General features: G+C 44.0%; 1 protein-coding gene across 2 annotated transcripts in view; it reads left to right on the top strand.

Moving 5' to 3' along the window:
* Positions 1–2,581: 2,581 nt before the first annotated feature.
* B4GALT4 (beta-1,4-galactosyltransferase 4) overlaps positions 2,582–25,095 on the top strand; it is a 30,224-nt gene continuing 7,710 nt past the window's right edge. For both annotated transcript variants that reach the window (XM_044251440.1, XM_044251441.1), the window contains exons 1-4: positions 2,582–2,636; positions 13,973–14,372; positions 17,365–17,597; positions 20,360–20,547. In XM_044251440.1, coding sequence (XP_044107375.1) covers positions 14,120–14,372; positions 17,365–17,597; positions 20,360–20,547 — 674 coding nt within the window. In that variant the 5' untranslated portion in view covers positions 2,582–2,636; positions 13,973–14,119. The remainder of the gene's footprint in view (positions 2,637–13,972; positions 14,373–17,364; positions 17,598–20,359; positions 20,548–25,095) is intronic.

Below are 25,095 nucleotides of genomic sequence, written 5' to 3'. Positions count from 1 at the left end.
TCATGTATTTTATTTTTCATTTCTACAAATTTAATTTGAGTCTTCCTCTTTTATTTTCTGTGTCTCTAACTTTTTGAATGTATGGAATGTAGTTATAATAATTGTCTTAATGTTCTTTTCTGGGTTGCTTTTCACTAATTATTCTTCCTCCTACTGATTGTATTTTCTTGATCTTTGCATGATTAATAATCTTTGTTTGGATGCTAGACATTGTGAATTTTACCTCTTTCAGTATTGATTATTTTTATAGCTCTACAAATCTTTTGCTTTGTTCTAGGAGATACTTAAATTATAGAGTATCTCAAAAACTGTTATTGTAGATATTTTGTTTATTGTTTTGTTTTGTTTTAGATACTTTAGTTGGTATGGTACATCTTGTCCTTATTTGTTCTTCTTGGTTGAAAGGGGAAGTCAGGTCATTGCTTTTTTTCCTCTTTGAGATTTAATCTTTTCTCTTTTATTTTCACTTTTTTGAGAGTAAAATGTCAAGGTTTAGAAAAGCTGTAAAAATTATTCAAGGAACACCTGTATACACTTCATCTAGATTCATCAGTTGTTAGCATTTTGCCACATTTATGCATGTTTTCTTTCCCTCGCTCTCTCACATGTAGACTTTAACTGAACCATTTGAAAGAAATTGCAGACATCATGATAATCATTAAATAATTCTTAAGAATAAAGTCACTTTCCTATATAACTATAATACAGTGATCAAATTCAAGGAAGAGCATAGAGGAAGAAGCAGAAATTGCCTTTTATTTTAAAGATTTTATTTATTTATGTATTTATTTTGAGAGAAAGAGAGCAGAGAGAGGGGCAAAGGGAGAGGGATAGAATCTCAAGCAGACTCTACCCTGAGAATGGAGCCTAATGTAGGGCTCAATCTCATGACCTTGAGATCATGACCTGAGTCAAAATTAAGAGGCAGTAACTGACTGAGCCATCTAGGAACTCCCAGAAATTGCCTTTTAAAGGCTGGGTTCAGAAATAAATAAATGTATGTATGTATGTATGTATGTATTACATACGTAGGTATGCTGGGTTCAGAATTGGCGCTCCCTTACTTCCACTCTATTCCATTTGTCAAAGTAGTCATAGGCTAACCCAGATTAACACGGAAGGGAAATATGCACCCATTTTTCACCCAGAGGAATGTCAAAGAATTCCAGGCTACTTTTAATCCTATCACACTGTATATATTCACTTCCTATTGCCTCAGTAACATACTTTGCAGCAACTTTTTTTCAATCCAGAAATTCAGATATCAAATCTCTTTGGTCTCCTTTATTCTAAAAACAGTTTTTAAAATTTTTCTTGTCTTTTATTACATTGAAATTTTTGAGGTATGCAGACCAGTTTTTTCATAGAATGCCCCTTAATTTGGGCTTATCTGTTTCCTCATGACTAAATTCCAATTCTGTATTTTTGGCAGGAATACAATGAAGGTGATGTCATGTCCTTAGAATACCACCTCACATGTGATGCCAATTTGTACTACTGGTGAACTTAACTTTGAGTACTTGATTAAGGTGGTACCTGCCAGACTTCTCCAAAGTACTGGTACTCTATTTCCATCTTAATTGGTAAGTAATCTCCAGGAATGTCCTTTTATCTTCTTTTCCTTTAAATTAAAAAAAAAAAAAAAGTCCTGTATTCTGTCTTAGAGAATCCCTTAATCTGTGGTGTATCAGTTCTTCTGACTGTCACTTAAGTGTGACCGCCTACTTGTGGCAATTTTTTTATTGCTGTTAAATTGCATTTGTGTGAATCTTATGAGACTGAATCAAGCGGTTTCTTGTGAATTTCTATTGCTTCTGCTTAGAGCACAGGAGACTTGGTAACTCTTTAAAGGCCCAGTTCTCCTGCTTAGAATTCAATGACTTAGTTCTGGTTCTTCCATGGTTTTTTCCTTCTAGGATGGGGTAATTCTTGGAGAATCTCTTACTTTCCCGAGCGTAGTAGGGTGCCCTGGAGAATCTGGCCTGTTATCTTGCCTGCCTAAGCAGAAAAAAACACCGTGATTTTTCACTTAAATCTTTAGTTATAAATATGGTTCTGTCTTGACTTTATGTTATGGAATCTTGGAAGAAGTTAGGATTCCTCACAATTTATTCAGTTAATATTCTTAATCGTCCTGCGAAATGGGAAAAGCACGTAAATTGGTGCATTATGTAGTTGAGAAAACTGAAAGCTCTCAGAGTGATGTAAGGAAAGTTTACTAATAATCTCTGAATCCTCAGTTTCCTCCTCATCTGTAAAACCAGAACTAACCATCTCTTTGAACTAACCGATACTCTATGAGCATTTACGGGGATGAATGTGGGAAGCACCGAGCACCTAGCTCAGTATTATTAGCAACAAGGCTTTAAGAGCACTCAAAAGACAACATGTACACCCCTCTTTCTCCCTCCCAGTTCTCCCATCGCCCGGGTGGGGTCCGTCTGGCTGGGGCCGGAGCGCCACGCTTGCAGACACCGGTAGACCCGCCCCCAGGACCCGGCCGACGCGACTCTCGGGGCGGGCAGGGGGCGGAGCCCGTACTCGGGAACCTCCTCCTGGGCGGCGGGGGCGGCCCACATGGCCCCTCTCGCCTCCTCCCCTTTATCCGGGAGGCGCTCACGGCGGCCGCGTCTGCGGTGAGTACGCGGGGCCTGGGCTCCGCGGCCGCCTGGGACGCGCAGTCCGGGGCGGAGTGTGTGTGTTTGTGGGGTGGGGTGAGGAGGGGGGTGCGGTGGCGGGCGCGGCGTGGGCATCGCTGTGGGGCGCACCGGGCTTGGTCCCGCGCTGGGGCTGGGTGCGCGGGGAGCCGGCGCGGCCGGGCGCGGTGGGGGCCGTCTGGCCTCTGCCCCAGCGGTGGGGCCGGACTAGGGGCCTGCGGAGGCTCAGGTGCCCCGCGCCACCGCGGCGCTCCCTGTGCTGTCGGCTGGGGGGGGGGGCGGGTATCGGGGGGGCCGGGGGCTGGTCAGGCGAGCTACTGCCAAGTGGGGAGAGATTCAGGGGTCGCCTCACGAATCTGGGGTCGTCCTCCAGCACCTCTTTTGCCGCGGGCGCATCTACGTGGAAAAGCCCCTTCCTCCTCGGAGTCCTTTTTCCCAGGGTTTCTCCTAGGAAACCGATCAGCTGATCCCAGCCTGGGGCCTGCTGTGGCCCTCGAGTTGTCAGAGTCACCTGGATTTTAAAGTACTTCAGGGACACCTGCCGGGAGTCGGGCTCTCAGTCCATCCCCCGTCTTTCGGTCGGTGTCAGTAGATCGGTCTTCCGTTAGATAAGGGCGAACTCTAGTTTGAAAAGAATGGAAAAGTCCAGGAAGACTGGGACTGAGAAAAGGCCTTTGGATTGCTAGCTTTAGGAGAACAATTATCAACAAAGTGGGCGTGCGTTGGGTTGCAAAATGATCCAGAGTGGGGGAGGGTTGAGGACCTGGAGGCGCTCAGGGCCCTGGGAGGGTTCTGCAGCCCTTTGGTGATGAAAAGGAGGAGCAAGAAAATAGTAATTTGAGGATTGACGAGAGGGGAGGGAGTATGTGTGTTTTAATTTTGTAATTTCTAAGTTTTTTAAGACAGGAAGATAACATGTTGGAGATGCAAGAAAGTCAAGGAATCGTGGATAGGAATGTATATTATTTAGGGCCCAGGCCGAGATATAGGGCTTAAAAAGAGGGGTGGAGTGCTATCCTAGGCGGGAGGGCTGAGCAGGAGTGCTGGAATTTGTCTCTAAGGGAGCAGATAATGCTCCATTGGACCATAGTTTATCTTTTTGGAATTTTATCTTCTAGAGCAAGATTAGCCTTTAAACCCCACAAAATTGCAAAAATTTTCAGGTTCCTGTCTGTGTGCCTTGATCAGATTAGAAACATCTGTTAGAGAGAAGTACTGAATTGTTTGACCATGTAATCTGGGGCGGGGGGGGGGGGTTAGACGAACTCTGTTACTGTATTTTATATACCCCTTGATAGAGTAAGTATTTAGTATCTACTTTAAACTGAGCTGATAATAATGGGTGCTTTTTCCAGAGATGCATACAAATAATTTGAGAGCTAACTATCTCTTCGAAGATCTTTTATTCAGAGTGGGAACATCAAAAGCAAGTCAGTGGTGGTTTTGTTCTCTTTTTTAAGCCATCAAGAGACAGAAACATACCTAGGTTCCTGTTGAAAACGAGATTCCTAAAATCACCTCAAACCCTTGAAATAAAAGTGTCTGGCAGTAGAACCTAGGAAAAGGAATTTCAAACTGAGACTGAAGTATTCTCTGGCATTGAAAATTATTGACAGCCTCTAAGGTTTTTTTTTTTTTTTTTTTGGGCTGTGTGTGTGTGTGTGTTTAGATTTGGGCTTGTTGGGGCCTCTTTAGAACAGATCTTTTTTTTTTTTTTTTTTTAAAGATTTTATTTATTTATTTGACAGAGAGAGATCACAAGTAGGCAGAGAGGCAGGCAGAGAGAGAGGAGGAAGCAGGCTCCCTGCTGAGCAGAGAGCCCGATGCGGGACTCGATCCCAGGACTCTGAGATCATGACCTGAGCCGGAAGCAGCGGCTTAACCCACTGAGCCACCCAGGCGCCCAAGAACAGATCTTCTTTAGAGCAGATCTTCTTAAAAGTTATATGAATGAATTGCTGCCAAACTTACATAACTGAAAGTTAAAATCCTGTCTATTGTGTTATCTCTAAAATTTAATGTATTTTGAAGGGACTCTAGATAGTCATTTTATGAGAAAAAACCAACAGACAGGGGAAAAAACACAATTTCCCTAATCCTATTATTGACAAACAGCCTTTGACAAACGCCTTTTGGCATTTTATATATAAAAGACATATACGCCATACATAGAATAATTGGAACTATATATGTATGTTTTTATATTCTGGGTTTTTTTTTTTCCCACTTTGCTATCATGAGCCCATGTAGTTAAGTTTGTTTGTTTTTGTTTTTATTTATTTATTTATTTTATTATTTATTTAAAATTTTTTTAAGTTTTTTTTTTTTTTTTTGACAGAGAGAGATCACAAGTAGGCAGAGAGGCAGGCAGAGAGAGGAAGGGAAGCAGGCTCCCTGCTGAGCAGAGAGCCCGATGCAGGGCTCCATCCCAGGACCCTGAGATCATGACCCAAGCCGAAGGCAGCAGCTTAACCCACTGAGCCACCCAGGCGCCCTGTTTTTGTTTTTAAAGGTTTTATTTATTTATTTGAGAGAAAGAGTGAGAGAGGGAAAGGGTGTGTGTACAAATGGTGTGCGGCCAGGGAGAGAGAGAAGCAGACTCACCGCTGAGCAGGGAGCCCTATTTGGGGCTCAATACCAGGACCCTGAGATCATGCCCTGAGCAGAAGACAGAGGCTCAACCAGCTGAGCCACCCAGGTGTCCCCCATGTGGTTAAGTTTTTTAAACTTTTTTTAAATAAAAGCATATGTTCCAGCATATGGAGGTACTGTAATTAATTAAATCAGCTCCATATTGTTAACATTCTGATTCTTTTCAATTTTGGGTTATTTTTATAATGTTGGCTTGAATATTGTGGTCTGCCTTTCTGATTGTTTCCTCAGAATAAGTTACTAAATGATGGAATCAAAAGCTATTCAAATGCATTTTAACAGTCTCATTTTTAAGTAATATGTACAGCGGTGTGGGGCTTGAACTCACAACCCTGAGATTAAGAGTCACATGCTCTACTGGCAGAGCCAGTCAGGTGCCCCTCACAGATCTTCTTACTGCTTGTCTTCACTAGAAGGAAAATGAACATTTCTGAAGGATCTCTTACATTCTAGGCCCGTTCTCTCATTTCAGTGGTTCTCAAATTTTAATGGGTAGAAGAATCACCTGGGGAGCTTATTAAAAATTCATTTTTCTGAGTCCCACACCTAGGTGTTCTGACCCATTAGCCGCTGGAGTAGGGCCCAGGAGCCTGCAATTTTAACAGATTTCCCACTGTATTTGCTGGGGGCATACTGGGAACCACATGTTAAACATGCTTTTTAAATAAATGCCAGGGGTCCCTGGGTGGCTCAGTCAATTAAGAGGCTGCCTTTGTCATGGGTGATGGGTCATGGGTCCTGGGATCGAGCTCCCTGTCAGGCTCCCTGCTCAGTGGGGAGCCTGCTTCTCTTCTTCCTCTGCCTTCTGCTCTCCCTGCTTGTGCTCTTTCTCTGTCAAGTAAATAAATAAAATCTTTTTTTTTTTAAAGATTTTATTTATTTATTTGACAGAGAGAGATCACAGTAGACAGAGAGGCAGGCAGAGAGAGAGAGAGGGAAGCAGGCTCCCTGCTGAGCAGAGAGCCCGATATGGGACTCAATCCCAGGACCCTGAGATCATGACCTGAGCTGAAGGCAGCAGCTTAACCCACTGAGCCACCCAGGTGCCCCAATAAATAAAATCTTTTAAAAAAATTAAATAAATGGCAAAGCAGACTCAGAAATTTTGTTCACTTGCCCAAGCCATTCATGCATCTGGTAACAAAATTTGAACTAAGCTCTTTGTGACTTCAGAGCCTTGTTTTTCCCATTTCCTTAGGCCTTGTCAAGCCTTCTCATTGGTGTGCCCCTAATGACTGCAGAAAGGGAACTCTGACCCGCACCCCCCCCCCCCGGCTCTCTGCGGTACCTGAACTTGACTCCCAAGTTTACCTTGAATCTCCATTAAACTTCCCCATCAGAAATTCTTTTGGATTCTGTTATGCCGTCTAACATATGCTATATAAGAAAACTTTAGTCTTTTGCTACAAATTTACATTTACTTCGTGTTTCCTGACCATTTGGGGGCAACTCTTGCTGCTCTAAAATGGGTAATGCGGAGTCATCAGGCAGCTCTTGCCTGCAGTTGGGGGCTGTGGTCCAGTGTGCCCCGTGGCTTCAGAATGGGAGAGACAGTCAAATGGGAAGGGACAGTCTGATTCCTTTCAGAATCAGGAGGGAGAAGCACTGCTTTTGAATATTCAGCAGAAAGTGGTGGGCATGACCAAGAGAAAGTACCGTTTATTAGAGAGGAAGCTCTTTACCCTTAGAAAAGTGATGGTGTTAGTAAATACAAGGGAGCTAGCGTGGGGGTGAGCTTTTTTCAGTTTTTAAATGTTCCCATAATGGAATTTTCGACCCATTTAATTTTTTCCCTTTTCTTTTAAAAATTTTTAAAAAGATTGTATTTATTTATTTAACAGAAAGAGAGAGCACACAAGCAGGGGGAGAGTCACGCAGAGGGAGAGGGAGAAGGAGAAGCAGGCTTCTTGCTGAGCAAGGAGCCCAACATGTGGGACTGGATTTCAGGACCCTGGGATCATGACCTGAGCCGAAGGCAGCCACCTAACTGACTGAGCCATCCAGGCTCCCCAGTTTTTTCTTCTTTCTTAATGTTTATTTTTTCTTACATCCCACCCCCCACCCAGTCTCATCAGTTTTTAGAAGTTGCCTGGAGTGATGGTGAGACCTTATGTATTTCAACTAGTATACTCTAGATAGTCAGTAGTTATTTACCAAATTCAGCACTGCTATGTCAGGTCAGATTGAGGTCTAGGAATACAAAAAAACAGTGATTCTCTTTGAGAATGAAGTTAATTTTACTGTCCTATGTTGACTTGGGTTATAGTCAGTCTGACTTTTAAAATTTTAACTTTTTTTTTTTTTAAATTTATTTATTTATTTGAGAGAGAGAGACAGTGAGAGAGAGCACGAGCAAGGAGAAGGTCAGAGAGCGAAGCAGACTCCCCATGGAGCTGGGAGCCTGATGCGGGACTCGATCCCGGGACTCCAGGATCACGCCCTGAGCCGAAGGCAGTCGTCCAACCAACTGAGCCACCCAGGCGTCCCTAAAATTTTAACTTTTAATTAAGTTTAGGCTTAGAGAAAAGTTTCAAACATGGTACAGAGAAACCCTCAACTTTCCTTAATATTAGACCATTACACAACCATGGTTCAATTATCAATACTATTAACTGAACTCCAGATATTGTTTGAATTTCATTAACTTACCTGCTAATAATTTTTTTGTTGTTTTTCTGATATTCTCTCCAGAATCCTACATTGCATTTAGTTATTTCTCCTCAGTCTCTTCCATCTGAGACAGTTCCTCAGTTTTTCCTTGTCTATCATTACTTTGACCATTTTGAAGAGTGCTGATTAGTTATTTTGGGGAATTTAAAAGATCATTGATTCATGAGGTTGATAGGTCATATCACTGGTAGTAGTGAGGGTGAATTCTGTGTTTCTCCACTGTGAAGTTACTGTCTTTCCCTGGGCAACTAGTAATTATCTTGGGCGACATACTTTGAGACTATACAAATTCTGTTTATCCTGTTTATCCTCAGATTTTCACCTACTCATGTTAATACCCATTGATGGATCTTGTCTGCAACAATTCTTACAGTAGTGTTTGCCTAGTGGTGATTATTTTTCCATCTCCTGCTTCCTTATTAGTTGAGAGGTTCCTGGAAGAACTGCCGTTTTCCTCCCTTTTATTTATTTGATCATTTGGATCAGTATGGACTCAAGGATACTCATTTTTTTTCTGTGGGTTAAAATACAATGCCATCATTATTTTCTTGCTCAAATGCTTCCAGTTTTGGCCATTCAGAGCTTAGTCTTTGAGTTTAAATGATTTGTACTTGTAAGTGGCTGTCATCCTTACATTTCCCCCCACTTTACCCCCACCCAGGGAACGATTGGGGTCTGGGCAGTGATCACTCAGAAGCCAGGTAGAGGAGATGAATACCACAGGCCCAAAGAAGGTAGAACAACGTGTGTGCAAACACAGCTCTCAGGAACTCTGCAGGAATAAGAGGAATAGCAAAATATCATCCTTTCCCCTTTGATGCTCCAGAGGCCCAAGGGAGTAGGATCACTTGCCTGGGGCCGTATCATGCCCACTCTGAGATGCCTTGTGCTTGCAGATGGGTTTGGAAACCACATGGGTTTAGAAGGCTCAGTTGGCACTCTTAGCTGCTAAATGAAGACCACACCCTTTCTTCCTGGTGCATAAATGTGTAGTAGTAAATATTTATGAAGTGACACCTGGTATCCTCCCTCCCGCCCCCATGATACAAAAATGTGTATGTGTGGAGATTCTCCAAAAATGATATTTAGTGCTCATGCTGATTTATCTTTTGTTAATGGCTTATCTTCTTTGCTAGATATATTTGTTTCATTATTAGGGGAAATTTCAAGCATACACGAAAGTAGAGAGAAAAGGAAAATGAACCCTTAGGTACCTATTACCTAGTTTCAATACATCTCAGTATTTTGCCAATCTAATTTCATCTATTCCTCCATTTTCAGGGGATGGGGCTGGCATATTTTAAAACAAACAGTTATCAAAGTCTAAGAAAGGATTGAAATAAACTCTGTGTGTAAGGACGCTACCTTAACTCCCTTTTTTATCCCCTCGGTGCCTAGTACTATGCCTGTTAATAGCAGATGCTCAGAAAAGACTGGTTGCATTGGGAGTAGGAAAAAGAAAATGTGTGAAAACATCATTTTGAACTATAGGGCCGACTTCTAGGAAATACTTCTTGCCCTAAAATAACTTCTTTCACATTACCTGAATTTAGTGTCTATAGTCAGAATTTTCCTATCACTTTTTTTTTTTTTTTTAAAAAAGAAAACTCTTTCCAAGGGCAGGTTCAGGGTCTCTCAATTACTTATATGTTACTATAAATAAGTCTCATCTAGTGACATTTTCCCAAACATTAGCCAAGAGTTACCAGCCTTCAAAAGAACTTTCTTTCTTTTTCTTCTTCTTTTTTTTTTTTAATATTTTAGTCATTTATTTGATAGAGAGAGACACAGTGAGAGAGGGAACACAGCAGGGGGAGTGGGAGAGGGAGAAACAGGCTTCCCACTGAGCAGGGAGCCTGATGCGGGGCTGGATCCCAGGATCCTGGGCTTATGACCGGAGCCGAAGGCAGACGCCTAGCCCACTGAGCCATCCAGGTGCCCCCAAAAGAACTTTCTTTTGAAAATCATTATTTTTTCAATTGTAAAGGTAATAGAAACCCATTAAAAGAGAAATAGGAAATAACAGGGAAATGGAAAATAAAAATTAGCTGTGTGTCAACATGTAATTCTATGTTAATGTTAATGTAACATTATCATGGTTAGCAGTCTGGTAAAGTTTGAGCATGAATCACATTGGTAAACAGCTGAATGATTACTATGTTCCTGGGAATGTACCAGGTGTGTTTGGGTGTATTCTCTCATTAAATTTTTATGGCAACATTTTTTTAAAAGATTTTATTTATTTATTCAACAGAGAGCACAGAAGCAGGGGGAGTGGCAGGCAGAGGGAGGGAGAAGCAGGTTCCCCACTGAGTGAGCCCAATGTGGGGCTCGATCCCAGAATCATGACTTGAGCCGAAGGCAGATGCTTAGCTGACTGAGCCACCGGGGTGCCCCTCTTATGGCAACGTTTTAAGATGTGTGTGTGTGTGTGTGTGTATTTATGTTTGACAGCTTGATAAACATGGTGAGCGGGATTGCCTTCAGGCACTTGGCCCATAAGCAGGCTGGGTGGGAGCTCTCTCTTAAAAGACTGTTGGATGGATGTCACAGACCCTTCACACCTCACATTTTTACCCCCAGGAACCAAGGAGACCTCACATGTCAGCTTCCTTCATGCTGGCTCCCTAGACAGTCGGTTTTGAGAATGGCACTAAGACTTAGAAGAAGGGGGAAGTGATTATTTTTAACTAGATCCAGTCAAGAAGCCACATTACCAGTGAAGCTCTAATAAGTAATCCTTAAGAATGACCCCTTGCTTTTAAAATACATTTCTTTTCTTTGGCCAAATTCCATGGGCTGCAGTTTAGCAATATTTGTCTACGATTTTTCCCAGCTTGCTCCTGGTTGGGTGGAGGTTAAATCTCTCTAAGCCATTCTCCCTCCTACTATAACAGGACGGGGTGCTGGACTTGCGTGCGTTCTTGTCCTTTCTGCTTTTAACACTGTGTAACCTCTGTGGTGGGAAGTCTCTTCAGCCAGGGGACTGTTCCTCTCTAAGCAGCTCTTAGAAAAACAATGTTCTCAGTCTAAATTTTCCAAGAATGAGATGGAAGTGTTGAATCACTGTATTGTATACCTGAAACTAAAATTACACTGTGTGTTAACTAACTGGAATTTAAATAAAGAAGAAAAACACTATTGCTGATTCCTGCAGTTAAGTGCCCAGGAGGTTTTCTGATTGGTCCCAGGAACCCGCAGTCTTCCTGGAGGGAAGAGAACAGATGCAGGAAGCTCATGAACATGGTGCCAAGGAGAGGGACAGGGGGTTGCAGGAGAGATGGAAGGAAGCCGGAGGGAACTCTGCATATTTCAAGGGTTAGCGTTGGGAGCATCCAGGACCTAGGTGAGGAGAGAGATCGGAATGCTCATGTGAAGGTAATTGTAGAAAGCTTTGGGCCCGGCCTTGCGGACTCAGACCCCAGCTCCACCACTTACTAGTTGTGTGGTGGAGGGCAAGTTCCTTAATCTCTCTAAACCTTCGTTTTTCTCCTCTGTAAAATGAAGAGATTAATGATTCTTACCTCGCAAGGTTGAGAATGAGAATTAGGTAAATTAATACAAGCGATTTAACCCCAGTGCATGCCACAGAGTAAATGCACCAATAAATCACCCTTCTTACTAGCCGTTATTACTGCCTTCAGCATCAATTTCTTAGGATACTTTCGCAAGACCCTAAACACGGGCCATATTGTTTAATTGCTTCCTGAGTCAAATTTTCTCTTAATGTGGCTTGACCCAGGGACCTGACCTCCCTTTATAACATTGAATGTGGTGAGAAATGCTTTCTAGGTATCCTTTGAACTAACCTAGAGCTAAATTTTTGGAATGCAACCATTCAGTAAGTAGGGGACTATCTTGAGAGGTGCAAAGCTTGTTTTGTTTTTGTTTTTCACAGTGAATTACCACATCCTTATGTCTAATTTGAAAAAGCGAACACTGGCACCTGGGTGGCTCAGTGGATAAAGTGTCTGCCTTGGCCTCAGGTCATGATCACGGGGTCCTGGGATCCAGCCCCATGTTGGTCTCTCTGTTCAATGGGGGAGTTTGCTTTGTCCTCTGCTACCACCACCCTGGCTTCTGCTCTGTGTGTTCTCTCTCTCTCTCATTCTCTCCCTCTCAAATAAATAAAATCTTAAAACAAAACTCAACAAAAAACCAGTTTAAAAACTGTTTTTATTATGAAAAGACTGAAGTACATCGTACAAAAATTCCAAAAATAAAAGAGAGAAAAATACTGTTGGCTAATCCCATACTCCTAATGCAATTATTGTTAGCTTTGGGCTATATTTCTATATATTTTATTTCTGTAATTCTAGTGGTAGTCATATACACATACAGCGTTTATTTCTGTTTTCCTTTTTATTACTTAAGATTTAATCATACCTGTTTTCATGTCATTACTTGGCACAGAAAATATTTTGGTCTCCCTTCTATCCATTTAACTAAGGATATGTTTGGCTATGAAGACGGTCACTGCCCTGGCTTTCTTTAGCATTTTCTGCACCCTTGTGATAGCACGCTTAGAATTTGAGAAGAGAGGTGATTTTGGCAATGGAACGAGGATGTGGGGGGAGTTGCTGGCTGTCCCCACGGGGGGTGCTTGCCAAGTAGCCTTCATCACCTTCGCGCCTTCACTGTGGCCCAGGGTGGGCCCTCTCCTTTGTGGCCTCTGAAATCGGATTTTTTCAATAATTAAGTGCATAGCTGCCTCGCAGAGGTGATTCATACGATCTCACCGCACACTTGCACAGTATGAAATCAGAATGGCCGTTCATCGGCTGACAGTGAGAATAGTTTAGTAGCATGATGCTCGTGGTAGCCACCGGTGTGTCCACCTGTTGGCTGGCCTTGGTCTCGAATCACTTAATGGACGTAATATGCCAACAACAGCAGTGATTTTGTGACCACTGAGTTGGTGCTCACTATGCATCAGAAGGGGGGCTGACACTACGTGTTAATACATGAGGTCATTCAGTCTCACCATAACCTCTCCGGGGAGGTACTATTTTTATCCCCATTTTACAGGTGAGGAGACTAAGGCTCAGTTAAGTGACAGGCTTGAGGTGTCATGGCTGATACGTGGTGGAGCTGTCGTTTCTGTCTAAATTCAAACTCCTTAGGATAAATGCTGCACTGTAGTCTGCCTGTTAGTCATACAGATTACCGAGCCTCTGTGTCAACATCCTCTTATGTTTCTTGCCCTCACCCGCAACCTGTTGGGATGTGCCCTGTGCCAGTGCCTCTTTGTGAATATAACATTTATAGCTAAAACAGCTTTGGTTTTTATTGCCTGCTGTTGAGGAACAAGTTTTTCTAGCTGTCACAGAGAAGAGCTTTTGTCTTTTTCCTTATTTTCTCTTTGGGTCAAAATAAAAGATTTTACATGTTATTAACCTTGTCTTCCTTTTTCTTTTTTTAAGATTTTATTTACTTGTCAGAGAGAGAGAGAGAGAGCACAATCAAGGGAAATGGTGGAGGGAGAGGGAGAATCTGGTTCCCTGCTGAGAGTGTAAGCCCGATTCGGGGCTCGATCCCAGTACCCTGGGATTATGACGTGGGCCAAAGGTAGAGGCTTAACTGACTGAGCCACCCAGAAATCCCTGTCAACCTTATCTTCAAGTTGTGCTAGGAAGGGGCCATTAAAGAAAAAATGGAGGGGGGAAATATTTTGGGCTGTGCCCCCCTCAGAGCTGAGGAGTCATTCGCGGTCTCTTCTTTACCTTCGCCTCCTGTGTAACATCTCGAAACGCCTTTCTTCTTGGGAGACAGACAGCCTGGGTGGTAACCTGGAGAGAATTCCTGGGGTATATAGATGGTCAGAACCCTCGAGCCCTGAAATCTCTGATTTTCGGACCTCCGAGCCCCCGTTGGAGCGTTCCCATTATTGTTAGTCAAGACCCACTGGGGATAGGTTTTCAGTCTCTGCTGGTGTGTATCATTGAGGATAGGATTTCCATGTGAAACAAAATGTCTTTGTGATTGCCTTTCAGAGGCTGCTGGAACAGAACTACTGAGCAAAAGCGGGCATCCTGTCGCTGGTTGTTGCCAAATTTGCCATCGGTTTGGGAAAGTAGAGCTGAAGCTTCCCGCCTGCAGTGAAGCTGAGAGAGATACATACTGCTCCCAGTATAACAGACATGGGCTACCTGCTGACTTTCCACCTCTCCTACAAAGTCCGGTTACTGTTGCTTTTTCTCCTGTGCCTGACAGTGGTTGGGTGGGCCACCAGTAACTACTTTGTGGGGGCTATTCAAGACATTCCTAAAGCAAAGGACTTCATGGCTAATTTCAACAAGGTCCTGGTTTGGGGGAAGGAAGAAACTCTGACTAAAGAAAACTCTGTGAAAAAAGCAGACTTGGATGACTGCCCTTCTGTGTCTCCGCACCTCAGTAAGGCTTTGCATGTTTTCTTTTTTACAAGTGCTGTGTAGACTTTTTAGTTAAAGTAACGTTTCTACAGAAAAACACAAAAATCAGCAGCGTGCAGCTTGGTGAAGTTACGCAAAATGAACCTATGTGTATGATAGGTGTGTAAATTAAGAAATGAACCCTGGAAATTCTCATGCTTCTTTCAGTCATGACCCTTACTTCAAGATTCCAACACCAGGCATTTTCCTGTTTTTTAAACTTTACATCATCAGAAACATGCACTGTGGTCTCTCCTGTGTCTGGCTTCTGTTGTTCAGTTTTGTGTGTGTGAGGTGTATCCATAGTGCTGTGTGCATGCCATCTTCCATTATATGAATATGCCCAGTTTTACTACCAAGCCACTGGAGCCTCAGACCCACTTATCAGTGGACTGTATTTAGTTTACAAGTCTGCCAGATGAACTGGGGGTCCGTTGATCTAGGCTGGTGGCTCTGCTCCATGGGTCTCACGTTCTCCTTCTGGGACCAGTGAGCTAGCCTGGGTCTGTCCTTCTCCTGGCATCCACAGAGCACAGGTGGAGAAATCCTCTCCTGTCACATCTGTGAACATTCCCTTGGCCAAAAGTATAGAGTCAAGGGAAAGACCGAGTGGGTTTTTCATGGTTGTCTTTAGTGTTTCTTTCTTTCTTTAATAACGTTCTGATTTCCCTTGGTGTCTTGCCTTTCTATTTAAAATTAACAGCAAGTTGGTTTTATTGAACACGTTGATTAGAGAGGGGAAACTCCACAGAGATATTAGAAATAACCCACAGAGATTCTATGAGGCCTCTGATTCTCCAGACTGTCAAAGTGCTTGTAGTTCTCCAGATACTCCTCCGAGCCTTAAATTGTTTCCTCTTTCCAGAATGCCTTTTCTCAATCTATGATTGCCTGGTGGATTTCTCTTTGATCATCAAAAATCCAATTTAGAGAGAAGTCCATATGCTAAAGCAGCCCTCTGTGGGGTGGCTTCTTGCTCTTAGCTGCAGAAACACCTGCAGACCTTCTTTCCTAATTGAATCACAATCTTGTACCATGTTCCTGTTGTCATACTTCTTCCCTTTAACTCAGTCTTGGAAAAACCAAATATTATTTCTGATCATGGGGTCCTGATTGTGTTGTGAGGGAGATTATTTTGCTCACAACTGATACAAGTTCAGATGGGAGAATGGGTTGTTAAAAGGCAGATCTGTGTTACCTCCTTTGTTCAAAATTCTCACAACATATTTAAACAATAAAAGTATTCCTAAAAAGAGATGGGCAGTGACCCAGTATGGAGGCAGTACCTGGATTGAGAGGGTGACAAAAGTAGTGATGAATTAAGATGGACCGAGAAGGGACAGAATTTGAGAAGATGCTATGCGCAGGGCGGGGAGACTGATAGAGGGAGCAGAAGCAGGCCCTGTAGGAGGTTAGGGCACCTACAAAGTTAAGACAGGGAGAAAGTGAGCAAGGGGACCAAGTTGGTATCAGACCTGTTGCAGGGGGCTCTTTCAGGGGTCAAGAATGGAGGCTTAGGTTCACTCAGATGGTGGGTTTGTTCACAGGCCACATAGGAAGCCTTGTCAACACCATCCCCTCCCAGCAGCTCTGGTAGCTTGCCTTTCACACAACTCATTTTCTTTTCTTTTCTTTTTTTTTAAAGATTTTATTTATTTATTTGTCAGAGAGAGCGCCCACTCACACAAGCAGGGGGAGGAGCAGAGGCAGAGAGAGAAGCAGTCTCCCTGCTGAGCAAGGAGCCCCGGGACTCAATCCCAAGACCCTGGGATCATGACCTGAGCCGAAGACACCGGCTTAACTGACTGAGCCATCCAGGCATCCCCATGCAACTCATTTTCCTACTGGTGGCTTTTCAGGCATCGCTGCCTGCCAGCTCTGCACCTCACACCTTCAGGAAAGGCTCTTCCTTACGGGCCAGTAGGTCTCTCTAGGCAGCTGGAAGCAGTTATTTGCCCTTGGTGCTGCTGGGCTGAGCCTTTGAACTGCTTCAGGGACCCTGGCACCTCATCTAAGCAGCCATGGCCAGGCAGGGGTAGTCCCAAGGAGCAAGGCATGGGGGCTCACACATTGGGAGGGCCGGTGACTGCCTTGCTCCAGAGAGGAGTGCACAACATGCCAGCATCTGCAGATGTTAGAGCCTGAGTGGTGTATATGGAGTTTCAAAAATGCATGGCTGAGTTCTCTGACCGGAGTTCTGCCTCCTCTCTCACCAGTCAGTATTTGCTCTTAATTCAGATTGAGGATGAGGGCTGGTCGCTTTGGCCTAATCTGTAAAGCTTTGCACGAGGTTGGTTACCGTGCATGGCCTTGGCTTTCATCCACTCAGGTTGTGTCCAGACTCAATGGGCAAAGGCGGTATTGGGGGCATCTGTTACCATGGCCCAGGGGAGAGTTAGGGTGTTGTGTCTACATGCTGCTGTTGGGTGAGGCGTGAGGCTGGTTGCTGTTTGATTTCATGGTTTTACTTACCTTCAGTGACCTAGGATAGCTTCCTGGAGCTCAGGGACAGAGTGGGAGAATGGCCTTGCCCATGAGCTTGATCCCATGGAGTGCTCCTGATTTGTAAGGGACTTGACCCTCCTTTGGAATTTTGAGAAGGAAACAAGGATTTGAGCAATTTGTAGTTACTTAGTCTAGCCCTGACCTCTGCTCTTTACCAGAGCCGCAGGGACAGAATGCTATCTCCCCCTCACGGATGAGTCGCAGACCCAGAGTCGCTTACCCAGCTGCAAGAGAATGCTCTTATGTGTCATTTACTTCCTTTTGCAGCTGGGAACCTGGGTCACATGACTCTGGTTACCGTTCATGACCGAACGAGCCTTTACAGTAATAATAATAAAAGCCAGCACTCCTCTGGTCCTCATGGTGTGTCCAGATAGTGTTCTAAGTGCATTATGTAAGTGCTCATGTTACCTCTATCAGCCCTTGATGAGATAGCCATGGTTATTTCCTGTGTTGTGTTTCTACTGCAGAGGGCCCGAACAAGCTTGTTTTCAAACCAGACCTCACTCTGGAGGAAGTGGCGGCAAAAAATCCCCAAGTGCACAGAGGTCGGCATCACCCTGAGGAATGTAAGGCCTTACAGCGGGTCGCCATCCTCATTCCTCACCGGAACAGAGAGAAGCACCTGATGTACCTGCTCGAACACCTTCACCCCTTCCTGCAGAGACAGCAGCTGGACTATGGTGTCTACGTCATCCACCAGGTGAGTGTCTGGTCAGCCCTCCCCCCCCATCCTCCTCTCTCTGGGGTGAGACTGAGGGACTTGGTCATTTGTGTCTCCTGGGTAAAAGGAGCGACAAACTCCTCAAAGAACAGGTCTCCTACCTCCCTTACCCATGAAAGGTATAAGGGAAATTCTTGTCTCTGAGTGTGGAATAATCAACTAAATGCTGGGAAATTTTACTTCTTCTTAAATGAACCTCTGGAGGAAGTCTGTTTTGTTTAGTTTTGTTTTGTCTCGTTTTGTTTTTTGTGTGTGAGCCCTTCCATGTTGGCCAATGACTGCCCGAAGATTTTCCCTGGAGATTTACCTTATATTTCCTCCTGCCTTTGCTCTATACTACACGATGAGATATTGGAATTGTTTTTCATTTTGAGCATGGCTAATCAGTGGGAATCTAGGCAGAGGATCTGACAGGTTACTGTGTTAATAGCCATGGGATTCTGTAACTGTCTCCATCTTTCTGCCTGTAACTTTTATTATATAAAACAGATATGTTTAGTTTTCACTTTCTTGACTCCCTTATTTGGCTTCCAGAAGCATGATTCAGTAGGAGCACAGTAAGTGATAAGCTAGGGTGCTTTTGAAGAATTTAGCTCTAAGTAGAGAGGCCGATGAAGATGCGTGTATTTGGTATTAATGTTTATTGAAATAAGAGGCATCAACTTAAATACCCATTTCTAGCTTTCCCAGGTTGTCCCACACCATTCAAATAATTCCCTTTAAAACCTCATAAATGCCAAAAGTGTAAGCAAAATCATTCACTACATATTTAATGTTTCATAACTGGTTATATTTGTTTTAGGAAACCTTTGACCAAAGTCAGAGGATATAATTTTGCATTATATACTTTAAAGTAAATGAGGGCTCTTGAAATCAATGTGCATATATAATATGACCATTTTTTAGGATTTGAAACAAAATTTTACTATTAGTGGATTATAATTTTTAAAAAAGATTTTATTTATTTATTTGTTTTTTGAGAGAGGAGAGCGAGCTCACACATGGGAGGTAGGTAGAGAGGGGAGGAGGAAGAGAGAATCTCCAGAAGACCCCCTTGCTGAACACGGAGCCTGAAGTCAGACTCAGTCTCAGGACCCTGAGATCATGACCTGAGCTGAAGCCAATAATTGGACATTTAACTGACTGAGCCACCCAGGCGCCCCATAATTATTTTTCTTTTTAACACTGTTGTTCATTCTCAGGTCCTACTCAGGACAGCAGCCCCCAATGTACAGTATATTTGTGACTAGAAAAATATGTCTGCTTGGTGTTACTCTTTTCAGGAAAATACTTCAGTCACTTTTGAGAAATGCCTGGATTTTCTTTATGATAAACCATTTATTAAAGTGGAATTTATTCTTAAGGGTTATGATCCACACAGCCATGAGAAAATTAATCCTGTAGGGGCGCCTGGGTGGCTCATTGGTTAAAGCCTCCGCCTTCGGCTCAGGTCATGATCTCAGGGTCCTGGGATTGAGCCCTGCAATGGGCTCTCTGCTCAGCGGGGAACCTGCTTCCTCCTCTCTCTGCCTACTGTGATCTCTGTCTGTCAAATAAATAAATAAAATCTTAAAAAAAAAAAAAAAAGAAAAGAAAATTAATCCTGTAAAATCTTCTTCATGCTATAACTTTGTTCATATTGCTGTTTGAATTGTATTCTCTTCTTACCCAGTGATGAATCCCTTTTATGAGGTCACTATGAGGATTGCTTTTTTCTTTTTTTTTTTTAAGATTTTATTTATTTATCTGAGAAAGAGAGAGAGAGGGAGAGCAAGCTGGGGGGTGGGAAGTAAAGGGAGAGGGTCAAGCAGGCTCAGGGCAGGGCTCCATGTGGGGCTTGATCCTACGATCTTGACATCATGGCCCCGGGCCAAAATCGAGGGACTGACACAACTGACTGAGCCACCCAGGTGCCCCGAGGATAATCTTCTGCAATTAAGGATTAAAACAGGCTTCTCTTACAGTGATTCCAGGAAACTTCTAAGTAGCTTAGAAATACTAGCGATAACCTCTGTTTATAGGTCGGGATTTCTTGGTCTTTTCTGGTAAGCAACTTCTCTTGTTAGTGTAAATTTGTTACATACAGTAAGATTGGGATCAGCTGGAAGTTAGTAAAGCAGTGATACTAATTGGCATGACTTGTATATAAAAAAGGTTTATACTTTCATGTGGAATAAATGTATGTTTTAAAAATTTTTTTGAGTTATTTTTATTTGTAGTTTAAAACATGACCTTTTTTAAAATTATGAAATATACATAAAATTTAGTATCTTAACTTTTTTTTTTTTCCCCTGATCAGATGATTTTAGTGAGGGGCTTCAGAGCAAGGTCAGTGGGCTGGGAGAATGGTGAGATCCGATGTCTTCAGCCCTGTCAGGATCTCACCCCGGTTCACAGTCACTAAAAGTGCATCTTAACTATTTTTAGATATATAGTTGAGTCGTGTGAAGTATATTCACATTATCATGTAACCGCTCTCTAAACATTTCTCACATTGCAAAACTGAAACTACGTACCCATTCAACAACAATTCTCCACTTTAAGGCATGTTTGTCACTTTGGGGATATAAGCATATATGAAAAAATGAAAAAAAAAAAAAGAAACAAATGGTCTTTATTGTTACTGCATCAGATCTTTACTTGGGAAAAATAATTCCAGCTCCTGCCTCAGAGCTGGAGAGGGGCACCGTGTGAAACCTTAATCTCTTCCGCTTTCCAAGTTTTAATTTCTGCATCTGTAGGCTGGAAGTAAAAAGTTTAATCGAGCCAAACTCTTGAACGTGGGCTATCTAGAAGCTCTCAAGGATGAAAATTGGGACTGCTTTATATTCCACGATGTGGACCTGGTGCCCGAGAACGACTTGAACCTCTATAAATGTGAGGAGCAGCCCAAGCATCTGGTGGTCGGCAGGAACAGCACAGGGTACAGGTAAGCAGGAAGGCGGCACTGCCCATGGCTTACTCGGGCCAAGAAGCTCGCTCTGTTGTCATCAGGGCTGTGTGGGACATCGCGTCCGGACTGTTGCAGGAAAACGAGGAATAGGAAAAATGATCCATGACCCATCACTTAAATTCAGAACAGGAATCACAAGGGTCTTGGCAGAGGATGAAAGACAGCAGGGAAAGAACAGGAGAGGGAAAGCTATCCAAGCATTGCAAATGACAGCCAGCCTCACCTACAGCACTCCCGTTGTGGAACTTCTGCCAGCAAGTCCACGCTAAGTCGCACTCAAGGTACTTGTGTGGCTATCCCTGACTTGCCCTCCCAGGAGGCGACGAGAGTGTGCCCCTAACGTCAACTTTTAGGCCTCTGTTGTGAGACTGTGACGTTTCTTTTTCAGACTGTGGCAACTTCCCAGGGTTCTGAGGGAGAACGGGGAGGGGCATGGCCACAGACTAGTCTGTTCAAGGGCCAGGACTCCCAGGATAAGTTTCTGACTCTCAAAGCCATTGTGAGAATTGCTTAGGTCATGTTTTTCTTCTTTTTGGGGGCAAGATTTATTTATTTATTTGACAGATAGTGAGCACAAGCAGGGGGAGCAGCAGGCCAGAGAGAGAGAGAAGCAGGCTCCCCGATGAGCAAGCAGCCCATGTGGGATTCGATCCCAGGACCCTGGGATCATGACCTGAGCTGAAGGCAGACGCTTAACCAACTGAGCCTCCTGGACACTGCAGCTCCGATCATTCCTGTCTTTACTTCTGCCCACTGTCTTCCAACAGAGGCTTAGCTGTTTTTCATCTTACTTCATACCAGTTCCTATTCAAGCACAACCAAGAAGAAATGATGATGACCAAAAAAATTCCCCATAAATGAACTGTATGTTTGCTTATGGGTGTGCATGTTTCCCCATCTGCTTGCCCCAGGCCCTGCCATTCCAGTGTGCTCATGTCTGTGGTGCTTACTGTGCTGGGGACCATGAGACCAGTTTGAATAAGGCTGGTGCCTGCCCTCAGCTCGCTGTGGCGCGCTGGTGTGGGGGACACCAGCTGCCATGGAGATGCATCAGTTTTGCACTTCTGCCAATCCAGCTGTAAACAGTTGGTCATGATGGGGAGAGAGGAGGAGGCAGGGAGAGAGTTACGCAATTATAACCCAGGAGATTGCACCATTGTCTCCTCCGGGAAGGGAGCGTGAGATGGAAATCACGAAATCCTTTGATAAGGCACTTAATCTGAGTTTCCATGCTGCTCAAATTGTGTAGGTCACTTTGGACTCTAAGAGATTTCTTTTTTTTTTTTTTTTTAAAGATTTATTTATTTATTTGACAGACAGAGATCAGAAGTTGGCGAGAGGCAGGCAGAGAGAGAGGAGGAAGCAGGCTTCCCACAGAGCAGAGAGCCCGATGCGGGGCTCGATCCCAGAACCCTGGGATCATGACCCGAGCTGAAGGCAGCGGCTTAATCCACTGAGCCACCCAGGCGCCCCATGGACTCTAAGAGATTTCTAAGTGTAACATCGCAGGTAGTTTTTGCCTTAGGTGCTGACTTCACACCAAGTCCCTGTGTGAACTGTGGGATAGAAACAAATACCTAGAACAAGCTACAGTGGGTGAGCACGGCAAGGTCTTTAAAGAAACACCTACAGAAGGGTTTAAAAGCTCTTCCCCAGAGAATGTGGCCCCTTCATTGTGTGCGACAATGGGAGCTTCCTAGCGGAGTTCTAAGACCTGGAAAAGAGAGCACATGGCATGGTTTTGGGGGAAATGCAGGTATTGATGAGTGCTCAAACATGAATGTCTGGGATGGTAGAGGGAGGAGGGGCAAAGATGGGGGCAGGGAGGGGCTGGATTAGGCAGGCCTGGTTCAGGCCGCTAAGGAATTTGAATTTCTAATGGAGGGGACTGAGGGGCTTCTGATACCTGGATACAGCTGAAGAATGAGCGGAAGAGCTCAGTGCAGCTGGCCTTTAGTGTATCGGGTGGAGCAAGGCAGAGGGGAGAAGCTGAGAGAGGAGATGCCATGCTTGTAAGAGAATTGCAGGAGTTTTTCCCTTGAGGAATTTTATCATGATCCTTACCTGGAGATTTTGCTTTCTGGTCTCCTTGAGCCACTTGTGCATGAAAGCAAGCAGCCTATTATATCGGGGACCTTGGTGCTTTCAGAAGCGTGTCAGTAGTCTACAGAAAATTAATTAAGATCATCACCGTGTATAACACAGAACACCTGTACTTTGGACCTTCCATAGATAACTTCCTGTGGCCCAGTTCTTTCTACACATTTGTGTCAAGGAATTACAACCACACAGCATTGTTTTTGTTGTTGTTTATTTTTGGAGTGCAGATACACAGGATTGTTTAAAGGATTTTTATTGGGATTCTAGATTTTTTTTTTTTTTTTTAAATGCAGCTGGACCACAAGAAACTGAGTTCTTGGGTCTCCTGCTGGAAGTTAATTTTGAGTAAAACTTCAGTTGCCACAGTCAGCAGTTTCATCAGATGTTGCTCACTCTAAAAACAGCCCCTGCGTGAATCTTGGTATTTGATTTGCTACCGTCACTGGCCAGACATTTCCTTTGTAACTAGATATCAGAAAGCCTTTCTGTTCTTTGAGTAACTGGCAGGGTTTTCTTAATATGAATCAGGTGATTGAGTGTGTCTCCTCTTTTGATCTGGACGTAGGAAGCTCTGAACCAAAGCCATGGCCTTCTTTTAGAAGCTGAAAAAAATCTTATTTGTAGATCAGAGTTCTAATATATTTCCTGTTTTAATCTTAGATTCTGTTTGAACTTCTCCTGTCCCGGGTGTTTGTCATTTCTGTTTTTCTACTTTATCATATGTATCGTGTAAACCACCTCATCCTGTGTGGCCCAAGTAATGGAGGAGTTGCCCTTACCCCTCTCCCCTACTCCTTACCTTTGCTATTTTGGGCAAAATCTCTCTGGTTGCAGGCCGGAGGGCAGGTGGGGCTACAGGCAGCTAAATGTCTGCTCTTTTGGCCACTATGTTCCACTGGGTCACAGAGCTTGAAACACGTGATTTAATCTTTGCAACGGCCACCCCATGAGTGTGATGAGAAGTGCAAGAAAAGTTTTCACTTCACCCACATACAGAGGAAAGAACTTACAGGAACCTGCCCCCACTGTTTCAGACTCTGATGAGACCAGACGTAAATCTTGTTTATCTCACTGACTGTGGATCACGGATGAGGCCTTGGACCAGCCTGCCACACATTTGACTGCAAAGAATTGCTTTGGTACCTGACTGCTTTGTGCAAGGATGCTGCTGTTATTTTAGGGCTATATTTTCCCCACCTTTGGGCCTTATAGCCCTTTATTTTATTTTATTTTATTTTTTTAAAGATTTTATTTATTTATTTGACAGAGCGAGATCACAAGCAAGCAGAGAAGCAGGCAGAGAGGCAGGCAGAGAGAGAGGAGGAAGCAGGCTCCCTGCCGAGCAGAGAGCCCGATGTGGGCCTCGATCCCAGGACCCTGAGATCACGACCTGAGCCGAAGGCAGCGGCTTAACCCACTGAGCCACCCAGGCGCCCCCTTATAGCCCTTTAAAAATAAATAAAACTTCTGGGACAGTTAAGTGGTTATGCTTTTCCTGATAAGAAAAAGCAAAAGCAGAGATCGACAAACACGTAGATATTTGCCATTTAGGAAACAGTTGAGAAACTGAGAGTTCCTCACCCTTCTTTCAGGCTGGTGTCCTTGTTTGCCTCCCACTGTGGCTACATGGCTCTCTGGGTGCTCCCAGACAGCCCGTGTTCATCCCTCTCTTCACTCATCCTTGTGGCGTTCTGGCCGTAGGAGTTTCCCCATGTTCCTGTCTGTTGAACCCTCACAGGCCCACCTGCCGCTGCATGGCATCACCTTCCTCAGGACCCTGATGACCCTCGTTTCTTGTGTTAGACTGGAAGCTCTTTCAGGGCAGGGCCCCGCTGTTCCTGTGTCTAGCTCACCGTCTTGCACACAGTGGCTGGTGGTTACTTAATCAGTCATGGTCAGGTCAGTAATGGTTGTTTGTTCCTGGTGACCCATCGTGGGTGCCTAGCAGACTGTGTCCGGGCAGTGCTGTTCCTCAGTGTCCCGATGAAGCTGCTGGTCTGCAGGGCCTTGAGGATGCCTTCCCAGGGGTGCCAGGGTGGCTCAGTCCGCTAAACGTGGGCCTTCAGCTCAGGTCATGATCCCCCGCATTGGGCTCCCTGCTCAGTGGGGAGCCTGCTTCTCCCTCTCCTTCCTGCTCATGCTCTCTCTTGCTATCTCTCTCTCTCTCTCTCCCTCCTCAAATAAATAAATAAAATCTTAAAAAAAAAAAAAAAAAAAAGAACACCTTCCCAGTCAGAGGCCGGCAGCCATGGCAACAAGTCACAGCAGCCTATGTCTTGGCCAGTAACAGCTGCCTTCTGAGCACTTTATTCCTGTTGCTTATTTTAAGGTGTTGTGATACCATTTTCTAGGATTTTAGGTTGCGGGGTTACAAGTAAATCTATTTCCATTGTGGGTTAAGCAGACCCTCCCCATTTATACTCA

This window comes from Neovison vison, chromosome 6 (genome assembly GCF_020171115.1).
Source record: "Neovison vison isolate M4711 chromosome 6, ASM_NN_V1, whole genome shotgun sequence".
NCBI lineage: Eukaryota > Metazoa > Chordata > Mammalia > Carnivora > Mustelidae > Neogale > Neogale vison.
The sequence above is the reverse complement of the archived record's forward strand: the minus strand, read 5'-3'. Positions and strand labels throughout refer to the sequence as shown.